The sequence below is a fragment of the Cherax quadricarinatus genome, chromosome 7, assembly GCF_038502225.1.
Source record: "Cherax quadricarinatus isolate ZL_2023a chromosome 7, ASM3850222v1, whole genome shotgun sequence".
NCBI lineage: Eukaryota > Metazoa > Arthropoda > Malacostraca > Decapoda > Parastacidae > Cherax > Cherax quadricarinatus.
Genome location: NC_091298.1, coordinates 23195958 through 23209027, shown reverse-complemented (window position 1 = coordinate 23209027; position 13070 = coordinate 23195958). Strand labels below are relative to the sequence as shown.

The following is a 13070-nucleotide window of genomic DNA, read 5'->3' as shown; positions in this document are numbered from 1 at the left end:
CTCAGACATGACATCTCCACTGCCTCCAGCCTTCTCCTCGCTGCAACATTCATCACCCACGCTTCACACCCATATAAGAGCGTTGGTAAAACTATACTCTCATACATTCCCCTCTTTGCCTCCAAGGACAAAGTTCTTTGTTTCCACAGACTCCTAAGTGCACCACTCACTCTTTTTCCCTCATCAATTCTATGATTCACCTCATCTTTCATAGACCCATCCGCTGACACGTCCACTCCCAAATATCTGAATACGTTCACCTCCTCCATACTCTCTCCCTCCAATCTGATATTCAATCTTTCATCACCTAATCTTTTTGTTATCCTCATAACCTTACTCTTTCCTGTATTCACCTTTAATTTTCTTCTTTTGCACACCCTACCAAATTCATCCACCAATCTCTGCAACTTCTCTTCAGAATCTCCCAAGAGCACAGTGTCATCAGCAAAGAGCAGCTGTGACAACTCCCACTTTGTGTGTGATTCTTTATCTTTTAACTCCACGCCTCTTGCCAAAACCCTCGCATTTACTTCTCTTACAACCCCATCTATAAATATATTAAACAACCACGGTGACATCACACATCCTTGTCTAAGGCCTACTTTTACTGGGAAAAAATTTCCCTCTTTCCTACATACTCTAACTTGAGCCTCACTATCCTCGTAAAAACTCTTCACTGCTTTCAGTAACCTACCTCCTACACCATACACTTGCAACATCTGCCACATTGCCCCCCTATCCACCCTGTCATACGCCTTTTCCAAATCCATAAATGCCACAAAGACCTCTTTAGCCTTATCTAAATACTGTTCACTTATATGTTTCACTGTAAACACCTGGTCCACACACCCCCTACCTTTCCTAAAGCCTCCTTGTTCATCTGCTATCCTATTCTCCGTCTTACTCTTAATTCTTTCAATTATAACTCTACCATACACTTTACCAGGTACACTCAACAGACTTATCCCCCTATAATTTTTGCACTCTCTTTTATCCCCTTTGCCTTTATACAAAGGAACTATGCATGCTCTCTGCCAATCCCTAGGTACCTTACCCTCTTCCATACATTTATTAAATAATTGCACCAACCACTCCAAAACTATATCCCCACCTGCTTTTAACATTTCTATCTTTATCCCATCAATCCCGGCTGCCTTACCCCCTTTCATTTTACCTACTGCCTCACGAACTTCCCCCACACTCACAACTGGCTCTTCCTCACTCCTACAAGATGTTATTCCTCCTTGCCCTATACACGAAATCACAGCTTCCCTATCTTCATCAACATTTAACAATTCCTCAAAATATTCCTTCCATCTTCCCAATACCTCTAACTCTCCATTTAATAACTCTCCTCTCCTATTTTTAACTGACAAATCCATTTGTTCTCTAGGCTTTCTTAACTTGTTAATCTCACTCCAAAACTTTTTCTTATTTTCAACAAAATTTGTTGATAACATCTCACCCACTCTCTCATTTGCTCTCTTTTTACATTGCTTCACCACTCTCTTAACTTCTCTCTTTTTCTCCATATACTCTTCCCTCCTTGCATCACTTCTACTTTGTAAAAACTTCTCATATGCTAACTTTTTCTCCCTTACTACTCTCTTTACATCATCATTCCACCAATCGCTCCTCTTCCCTCCTGCACCCACTTTCCTGTAACCACAAACTTCTGCTGAACACTCTAACACTACATTTTTAAACCTACCCCATACCTCTTCGACCCCATTGCCTATGCTCTCATTAGCCCATCTATCCTCCAATAGCTGTTTATATCTTACCCTAACTGCCTCCTCTTTTAGTTTATAAACCTTCACCTCTCTCTTCCCTGATGCTTCTATTCTCCTTGTATCCCATCTACCTTTTACTCTCAGTATAGCTACAACTAGAAAGTGATCTGATATATCTGTGGCCCCTCTATAAACATGTACATCCTGAAGTCTACTCAACAGTCTTTTATCTACCAATACATAATCCAACAAACTACTGTCATTTCGCCCTACATCATATCGTGTATACTTATTTATCCTCTTTTTCTTAAAATATGTATTACCTATAACTAAACCCCTTTCTATACAAAGTTCAATCAAAGGGCTCCCATTATCATTTACACCTGGCACCCCAAACTTACCTACCACACCCTCTCTAAAAGTTTCTCCTACTTTAGCATTCAAGTCCCCTACCACAATTACTCTCTCACTTGGTTCAAAGGCTCCTATACATTCACTTAACATCTCCCAAAATCTCTCTCTCTCCTCTGCATTCCTCTCTTCTCCAGGTGCATACACGCTTATTATGACCCACTTCTCGCATCCAACCTTTACTTTAATCCACATAATTCTTGAATTTACACATTCATATTCTCTTTTCTCCTTCCATAACTGATCATTTAACATTACTGCTACCCCTTCCTTTGCTCTAACTCTCTCAGATACTCCAGATTTAATCCCATTTATTTCCCCCCACTGAAACTCTCCTACCCCCTTCAGCTTTGTTTCGCTTAGGGCCAGGACATCCAACTTCTTTTCATTCATAACATCAGCAATCATCTGTTTCTTGTCATCCGCACTACATCCACGCACATTTAAGCAACCCAGTTTTATAAAGTTTTTCTTCTTCTCTTTTTTAGTAATTGTATACAGGAGAAGGGGTTACTAGCCCATTGCTCCCGGCATTTTAGTCGCCTCATACGACACGCATGGCTTACGGAGGAAAGATTCTTTTCCACTTCCCCATGGACAATAGAAGAAATAAAAAAGAACAAGAGCTATTTAGAAAAAAGAGAAAAACCTAGATGTATGTATATATATATATGCATGTGCGTGTCTGTGAAGTGTGACCAAAGTGTAAGTAGGAGTAGCAAGATATCCCTGTTATCTTAGCGTGTTTATATATATATATATATATATATATATATATATATATATATATATATATATATATGCATATAAATACATATATATATATATATATATATATATATATATATATATATATATACATATATATATATATAAATACATATATATATATATATATATATATATATATATATATATATATATATATATATATATATATATATATACATATATATATATATATATACATATATACATATATATATATATATATATATATATATATATATATATATATATATATATATATATATGCATATAATATAAATACATATATATATATATATATATATATATATATATATATATATATATATATACATATATATATATATATATATATATATATATATATATATATATATATATATATATATATATGCGTGTATGTGTGTACTCACCTAGTTGAGGTTGCAGGGGTCGAGTCCAAGCTCCTGGCCCCGCCCCTTCACTGGTCGCTACTAGGCCACTCTCCATGTACCGTGAGCTTTATCATACCTCTGCTTAAATCTATGTATGGATCCTGCCTCCACTACTTCGCTTCCCAAACTATTCCACTTCCTGACTACTCTGTGGCTGAAGAAATACTTCCTAACATCCCTGTGATTCATCTGTGTCTTCAACTTCCAACTGTGTCCCCTTGTTGCTGTGTCCAGTCTCTGGAACATCCTGTCTTTGTCCACCTTGTCAATTCCTCTCATTATTTTGTATGTCGTTATCATGTCCCCCCTATCTCTCCTGCCCTCCAGTGTCGTCAGGTTGATTTCCCTTAACCTCTCCTCGTAGGACATACCTCTTAGCTCTGGGACTAGTCTTGTTGCAAACCTTTGCACTTTCTATAATTTCTTTACGTGCTTGGCTAGGTGTGGGTTCCAAACTGGTGCCGCATACTCCAATATGGGCCTAACGTACACGGTGTACAGGGTCCTGAACGATTTCTTATTAAGATGTCGGAATGCTGTTCTGAGGTTTGCTAGGCGCCCATATGCTGCAGCCGTTATTTGGTTGATGTGCGCTTCAGGAGATGTGCCTGGTGTTATACTCACCCCAAGATCTTTTTCCTTGAGTGAGGTTTGTAGTCTCTGGGCCCCCTAGACTGTACTCCGTCTGCGGTCTTCTTTGCCCCTCCCCAATCTTCATGACTTTGCACTTGATGGGATTGAACTCCAGGAGCCAATTGCTGGACCAGGTCTACAGCCTGTCCAGATCCCTTTGTAGTTCTGCCTGGTCTTCGATCGAATGAATTCTTCTCATCAACTTCACGTCATCTGCAAACAGGAACACCTCGGAGTCTATTCCTTCCGTCATGTCGTTCACAAATACCAGAAACAGCACTGGTCCTAGGATTGACCCCTGTGTGTGTGTGTGTGTGTGTGTCGTGCCGAATTGGTAAAACTTGTTATTTTGGCTTAAATAGCAACGCTCGTCTTGCCGTATAAGACAAGCGAAAATTTGTGTATGCAATAATTTCGCAAAAATCATTCTGAACCAAACAAAAAAAAATACTTCATTGTGTTTGTTCATTAATAAATTATTGTAAACTTATCTAAAACATATTTAGCTGGATTAAGCTAAATTAAATTACGCTTGTTATAATAAGGGTAGGTAAGTTTCCTAAGGTTCTTTTGGTGTAAAATTATTAATTCGTACATTAACATAAATGAAAAAATATATCTTTAAACGTATAAGAGAAAATTTTAGAAAGGGCTTAATTTTAAGTGAGTTCTTGTTAATTGACCAGTTTTACCTGTTTGGACCATTTACAGGTCCAAGTCGGACCGAAACTTCGACATAAGCTTCTCTCTTACGTGCTGGTTCTTAAAGATTTGTAGTACTTTAAGCATTTGACAGAGGCAGCAGCAGTTGCAAGTTGGAGTAGCAGAGAGTTGGCATAGTTAACAGCTGGACAGTTAGAGGGAAAACAGAATATGCAACAATTATTATTATAATCAAGGGGAAGCGCTAAACCCGGATGATTATACAGCGCCTGGGGGGGGGATGTGGAAGGCATTCAGGCTTAATTCGGGGAACTGGAGCACAGATCCAATTTCCTAAATCAAGAGCCCTCACCAACATCAAGGAACCTTCCTTGAGGGGAATATGCAACAAAAGGCAGGAGTTAGAAATATAAATTACATTGATTTAACTACCCGTGTATTGTTCCAGTCGCGGTATTGTTCCTTTTTGTCACTTCTGAAGCTATTGAATGTTGTCTGGATTGAGTTATGAGAGGCTGGGCTGGTGGGATACGAGGAATACTCTCTCTCTCTCTCTCTCTCTCTCTCTCTCTCTCTCTCTCTCTCTCTCTCTCTCTCTCTCTCTCTCTCTCTCTCTCTCTCTCTCTCTCTGATAGAGCGGCGACAGAAACATGCTTAGTTTGTGTATATAATAAAGTTTCAGTGCTTGGTAAGCCTTATTACATACAAAAGTAATAATATTACTTCTTCCAGATGGCGAGATCATGTTACAACATATTTCCTCGTATAACGACATATTTCTTCCAGATGGCGAGGTACCATCCTGGAGTAATTCTGAGACTTCATGGAGACTTCAGTCGTGCAGAGTAATGCTTGACGTCAGTGATCACTTGAACACTGTGAACATTGATGGATACAACACTGCATTGCTGACATTTATGAAGAAAAAAGACACGTGCAGAGTAAATGTTATGACAACATCTCGCTGTATGTAGTGCTGAGTCAAGTTCTACGAAGAGCGAAACGTTTTCATATTAAAAGCTTGTCCTGATCCCGTCTTTTCATTAATATTGTTATTGACTTGTGCTTCTGCAGATCCTGGCGGACAGTGGGTACGGCTGGGAGAGGTTCCGACTGGTGGGTTCCGACCAGGGTAGCGGTGCTCTGCAGGCAGTGAAGAGCCTAGACTACGAGGATCCCATCCAGCGGCAGGGCTTCCGCTTCAAGGTTCAAGTCTCAGACAAGGTGAGCATCTTCGAAACTGCAGCCTTAACGTTTAATAAAAATAAAATATAATTTATTTTCAAAGGTAAATATCGTGTAAATATTAGTTCTGAGCTGGCTGGGAATATTCCACTAATATATATATGTATATGGGGCTTGTGCAAAAGTTGTTAATACGTCTTCCGATCAGCTTCAAAACTTAACACTGAAAACCTAACAATGGAACCTCAGAGCGGCTTTCAACGTAGTGCTGTTATATTTTGGAATCCTGGTAGCTGTGCAGTAAGTAGAGAACGACTCTTGTGATAGGTATGAAACTTTCAAAGCTGTTGTTGAAATAAAGATACCTAGGTGTTGCACATGTGTCTGATTCGTCTTATCATTGTCCATACGATGACTTTAATTCCTCTTCTGACTTCAAAGTTTCAGTGTTGACATCAACCTGCAGTTGAAATTTATTCTGTACTCTATTACAATTCGTCTTGTGGTCAGTGAGGTAGAGGAGGCTGGTTATATAGGACATGAGAATACCTTCCTCAGACTCGCACAGCGACCAACACGTAACTACTTCTGCAAGATTTTATTGATATGAAAGTTTTTGTAAGTACGATGCTGGAGAATTTGTCATTTTCGGTAGAAAATAACTTGTATTTTAACGAAATCAGTTGAATATTACAAGGACACGAGAAAAATAATTTTGGAAATAAAACTGACTGTGTATTTTCCTTCAAAAGTCTAACTTAAACAAAGTTACTTTGCTAACACTTCTCGTAACAGTAATACATTGTAATGGCCAAGAGAATGAAGACCTTTATTTTACAAAGCGCTTAGAGGTGGAACACAAAACGAAGATAATGAGAAAACAACCAAGTTTATTAGACCTAATTGTATTTTTAAAATTAGGAAATATAATAAAGGAAAGAGTGTGCGTGCGCGAACGTACGTATCTCCTGTTCTTGGTTGTTTGGCCTCGCCTCTTAACTGGCCGTGGCTGGGTTCACTTTACTTCTAGCCTTGTGACCTCTATCATAGTTATTCCTAAAGCTGTGTATGGAGTCTGTCTGTCACTTCTTCACGCATGTCAGTCCTGAGACTTGTTTATAACTTCTAATTGTGATCTTTATTAGTCTCTGGAACAATCTATTCTTGTTCACTCTGTCATTTCATCTAGCATTCCCTGATCCATTTACCTTTTAATGTCGGTCGTTTCCTATCCTTTTCTCCGTATTGTTCAGTCGTCTTAACTGAGTGAATAATATCATTGCGAACCTCTTCATCTCTTATTTTTGACGTTCTTTCATAGGTGTGTCTTCAGAGCAGGTGCTTCCTTCTACAAGAATGTGTGCGTGCGCGCGCGCTCACCTACATATGACAGCAGGAGTTGATTCTGAGCTTAAGAAATCGTAATGACACGATTGCAAACAAACCATACCCCCGGCCGGGATTGAACCCGCGGTCATAGAGTCTCAAAACTCCAGCCCGTCGCGTTAGCCACTAGACCAGACCTGGTCTAGTGGCTAACGCGACGGGCTGGAGTTTTGAGACTCTATGACCGCGGGTTCAATCCCGGCCGGGGGTATGGTTTGATTCTGAGCGTCTGGCCTGGTGGTTTTCCTGACCACTACTTGGCTCCCTCTTTCTCCTGGCGTTGAACTCTATTATATCTCTTTTTAAAGCTCTATCTTAATCCAGCCTGTGCTAGGAAATAAATCACAACATTGTTGCAGGAAAAATCTGCTTAAAAAAAATAGAGGAGGAACCTCATTAAGACATTTCGGTTCACCTGTACCACTGTTAACACAACGGCAGAGAAAATTAGAGAAGTCATGTTCATGTAGGATCGCCAGGACGGTCTTCACCATGTGGTGACCCGGTAGTGGCTCCCGGGGTGTGTCGGAGTTGGTACTAGTGATGTACCGTTTACAGCCCTATAGCAAGGGCACGGTGAACTTTCGTGTCAGTTGTTGTAACGTTTACAAGGTTTCGGGGTCAACCTCCCCGCGGCCCGGTCTGAGACCAGGCCTCGTGGTGGATCAGGGTCTGGTCAACCAGGCTGTTACTGCTGGCCGCACGTAAACTGACGTACGAACCACTGCCCGGCTGATCATGTACTGACTTTAGGTGTCTGTCCAGTGCCTTCTTGAAGACAGCCAAGGGTCTGCTGGTAATCCCCCTTGCGTATGCTGGAAAGAAGTTGAACAGTCTTGGGCCCCTGACATTTATTGTGTTGTCGCTTAGTGTACTCGTGGCGTCCCTGCTTTTCATTGGGGAATGTTGCATCTCCTGCAGAGTCTTTTGCTTTCGTAGGGAATGTAGGTTTGGTACTAATCCTTCTATGATTTTCCAAGTGTATAGTATCATGTATCTTTCTCGGTTGGGTTCCAGGGAGTGCAGATCAAGGGACTTTAACCGTTCCCAGTAATTTAGGTGCTTTATCGTACTTATGTGTGCCGTGAGTTCTCAGTACATTCTCCAGGTCAGCAATATCGCCTGCCTAGAAGGGGGCAGTTAGTGTACAGCAGTATTCCAGCCTAGAGAGAACAGGAGATTTGAAGAGAATCATCATGGGCTTTGCGTCCCTAGTTTTGAAGGTCAAGTGGAGTACCGCTCACAGCCCTGTAGCGGGGTAGCCCTGTGACAAGGGCAGGGTGAGTCTTCAGTACAAAAGGTGTAGCACTTAGTTACAGTCGTCGTGGACGTCCTGCAGCTTAGTACACCACGTCTTCTATTGAAGTGGTGTCGGGGCCGGTGTTTTCTCTGGTGTGAGGCTTTCAGCTCTCAAAAGCTCTGCTCCATTTGAGCCAGTTCTGGCACTTCGGCTGCCGCCAAAATGACTCGGCAGATTCTCTGGAGGTGTGTTGAACACCTGACGTTTGAGATGACTCCGTGTTGACTGGAGAGAGAAAGTTAGAGAAGGCCTAAAGACAATACGGGAGGGGGCGGGGAAGAAGTTGTAGTAGTAGTAGTACTAGTAGTTGTAGTACTAGTAGTTGTAGTAGTAGTACTAGTAGTTGTAGTAGTAGTACTAGTAGTTGTAGTAGTAGTACTAGTAGTTGTAGTAGTAGTACTAGTAGTTGTAGTAGTAGTACTAGTAGTTGTAGTAGTAGTACTAGTAGTTGTAGTAATAGCAGTTGTGGTGGCGGTGGCAAATGATGCTGACCATCAGTGTAGATTATGATCTCTCTCTCGTCTGCGTTCCATCGAGTACAAGTCAAGTGCTTCCAAGCGTTCCCAGTAGTTATGGTGTTTGATGACACATGTGCAGTAAAGGTTCTCTGTACATTCTCTAGATCTGCAATTTCACCTGTTTTGAACGGATAAGTTAATGTACAGCAATATTCCAGCCTAGAAAGAACAAGTGATCTGAAAAGGATCATCATTGGCTTTGCATCTCTTGTTTTGAACGGTCTCATTATCCATCCTATCATTTTCTTTGCAGCTGTGATAGTGGCACTGTTGTGATCCTTGAAAGTGAGATCCTGAGACATTACCCCTCCTCACATTATTTTTTCTCTCTATTGTATGATTAGAGTTTGTAGTATATTCAGTTCTGTACTCCAGTTTTCCATAACGGAGTAGTTGGAGTTTGTCTTCATTGAACATCATATTGTTTTCCGTTACCCATTGGAAAACTTGGTTTATATCTTTTTGGAGGTTAACCGCGTCCTCAGCAGATGACAGCCTCATGCTGATCCTAGTATCGTCTGCAATGGGTGACACGGTGCTGTGGATTACATCTGTCTGATATGAGGATGAGGAACAGGATGGGAGTGAGTACTGTGCTTTGTGGAACAGAGCTTTTCACTATGTCAGCTTCATATTTAACTCTGTTTACCACGACTCTTTGTGTTCGATTGGTTAGAAAGTTGAAAAAGCCATCTCCCCACTTTGTCATTTATTCCTTTCGCACGTATTTTGTGCGCTATCATGCCATGACCGCACTTCTCAAAGGCTTTTGCAAAGTCTATGGATATTACATCCACATTTTGTTTTTCTTCCAGTACATCCAAGAGCATTTCATAGTGATCCAGTAGTTGCGAGAGGCAGGAGCGACCTGCTCTGAACCCATGTTGCCCTGGATTGTGCAGTTTTTGGGACTCCAAGTGGTTTGCCATCGTGCTGCATACATGCTCGGAAGATTCTGGAGGGATGAGAGTTTTAGTGATTTAAGTGTTATTCATTCAACGTTAGAACCATTATGCGTATCAATTATGGGTCTCGTAGAGAGGGTCGCCAATCTGGTGAAAAAAGATAGTCACCTCATTTTTGCCAATAATATAGGTGGATATAGAGCAAAAATAAGGCAGTTGTACCGATTTACAAAAGTTATATCTTAAAGACCGTGCCTGATGTGCGAGGAAACTACTGAGCGGAGCGAGGTTTGCCTGTTAAGAGGCTACTGTCGGAGAGGAGTGATCAACTACAAGAGGTCTGGTTGGGTCTCTGCTTGTCCGTCATTGTAAGATAGATAGGGCGTTGTGGAGTTAAATGGCAGCGTTGGCACTTGCGACGCCCCATTGGTAGTGTAGATATTTGAAGCGCAATTAATGGATCTAATACGGCGTCGGCTCCAGGACCAGATAGATGGAAGTTGAAGGATATGAAGGTATTGAATAACAAAAGAGTTGTGGGCACCCATTTATATCTCTCCAGTTTTATTATATGGGTGTTTCATCGTGTATTGGTGTCACGTTTTATCGAATGGATTCCACTTCACTCAGCGCAAATGACGTTCCTTCCCACCGATGGATTGGCACAAAATGAATTACTGGTTGATTCGATTATTAATGAAAATAAATTTATTAAGCCACTGTCAGTTATTTTTTGGATGTCAAGAAGCCTATGATTGGGTCAACTATTCACCAGTCCGTAGGGCATTATACAACTATGGTGCCCCTGAAATTTCAATAAAAAATATTATGTCTGCGTACGAAGGAGCCTCATCTGTCGTGTTAGGCAGGAATGGCCAAGTAGAAGGGTGAAACAGGGCGATCCTTTCTCATGCGTTTTATTTAATAAGGTTTAAAATGAAACCCTGGGACAAAACTCTGGCAAGACTCTTCAAGGTATGACCACCAGATTCCTTCCCTGCCCTTCGCCGATGACGTGGCGTTGTTGGTGGAGACTGATGCAGATTTCAACTAGCAATTGAAGACCCTGCAGTATCTAGCTGTTACGGAATTAAAACTTAACCCGCAGAAATGTGTGGCTGTCAAAAATTATGCCAAGGAAAAAAGCAATGATATTTTGATCATTTCAATCAGACGTACGTCAGGGAGACACCTGTTAAGCTGTTAAAAGCAGCTGAAGAGTATAAGTATTTAGGAATGCATGTCTCATCAACTGGGAGAGGAAAACCTTCACTAGACAGCCTCGAGGGGCGCTTTAACAACCTGGATAATGCTTCTCTAAAGCACCAGCAGAAAATGTATGCATTGAACTTTCATTTGATACCTGTAAAATAAACTGTGATATTAGGCAGTGCTTATCAAAATACTTGAGAGCAGCTGGTAGACTGTTGCGTGTTAATGTTCGAAAATGGCTTAACCTGCCTAAGGATTCGCCGTTAGGTTTTTGTCACTGTAGTGTACGAAGGTTAGGAGAGAGGGCTGCCTGTCCACGAGAGTTCTTATACTCCGAAGAAAAAGAAAACGCTCTTGTAGAACAAAAAGGCACAATACCGTGACTGGAACAATACACAGGTAACCTGCACATAGAATGAAACTTCTGACGAAACACCGTCATAATTTATGTGCAGGTTATTTGTACATAAACAAACTCTCTTCATACAGGCTCTCGCTGCTCACGCAAATACTTCCAATATGATGAGACCTATCGGAGAAAGTAGAGGATAGGGCATGACAACATTGTTTGGTATCCTCAGTTGATGGTGCAGGCTTGCAAGAACATTCAGTGGTGCCACAAGTACATGCTTGCTTGCAAAATGGACGCCTGGCACATCACCCAAAACATAGTTAACTTAGGTGCTGTCATTATCACATGGAGGGGAATTATGTCTCTCCGATTGTATAATATTAGGAATTAGTGTGGTAGAGATTGGCATTTATGTGGTCCAAACTATGGAGGGTTCTGTCACTGAATGGATGATGCATCAACGGTCGAGGCCATGGAGCCTCGCTAACCTGTACCATATAAATAAAAAAAGAAATGGTCAAAGTTGATCCCATTTATCAGAAATCTTCCCTATGAGAATAGACTGAGGGCCCTTAATCTGCACTCTCTAGAAAGGTGCAGAATTAAAGGGGATATGATTGAGGTGTAAAAATGGAAAACAGGAATTAATAAAGGGGATGTAATTAGCATGGTGTGTTGAGAAATGGTTTACCAGCTAAGGTTATTATATAGGGGGAACTTAGCTTGGTAAGACAGCTCATCGCCTGCACAGCCGCCCCTGCAAGCGAGGTCTTGAGAAGCTGTCGTATCCACTTCACAACGGGATATAAAGTAAATACATTAATAATAAATTACCCCTAGGGGGTGTTTTGTCAGCATATATCAGACACTGATTGCTGACAACACTTACTTGTGTGGACTCAAAGGTCCACTTATCACCGGGGTTTATGATAAGTGACTAACTCGCAACTTTATACTCAACTGCGCAGTTAATAGTAGTACATCATGAGTTAGTACACTTACCTGGGTATATGTATCTGACCCGTAGTTACGCCCGGATATCCGATGCTTGATTGAAGAATAGTACTAGTTCTTTGAAGAATGTCGCGCTACACTCTGTTGGATCGCAACACTCGTTGTTACACTGTTCATCAATAATTGTTCACACCATAATGTCACTAAAGAAGCTGATCACACTTCTCTGTAAGTGTTTATTGAGATTCTTTTGTGCAAAACGCGCGGAACATCGTTCTTTGTTGGTTATCCCGGCACGTCAATGTGTCTCTCAGTAGAGTCAAAAGTAATCTGACCTCACAGCCTCCTATGCCGCTGCAATGCCCCTAGAACATAAAGGAAGAGCTGACCTAGTACTTTTTGCTTCCTTGCCAAACTTCCTCCATGAAGCAAAGCAGAATGCTTGATTCTTGCTGTCTTAAGCATAGACAACAATGTACACTATCTTTATCATGGTAATATAGTGGGAGCAGAATTTTCCTTAATTGTCCTGCTAAGGTAAGAGATGGACTGTCTCTTATTAAACTACACTTTGCAACACTGGACTCTTGCAAGAAGTGGCGGTCGCTTGACCACG

At 41.1% G+C, this 13070-nt stretch overlaps 1 protein-coding gene across 1 annotated transcript in view; it reads left to right on the top strand.

The window, feature by feature from the left end:
- The window catches only part of LOC128687001 (putative neural-cadherin 2), a 1231968-nt gene that overhangs the window by 1064845 nt on the left and 154053 nt on the right, over positions 1-13070 (top strand). Inside the window, exon 14 of the mRNA XM_070082105.1 lies at positions 5717-5866. Coding sequence (XP_069938206.1) covers positions 5717-5866 — 150 coding nt within the window. The remainder of the gene's footprint in view (positions 1-5716; positions 5867-13070) is intronic.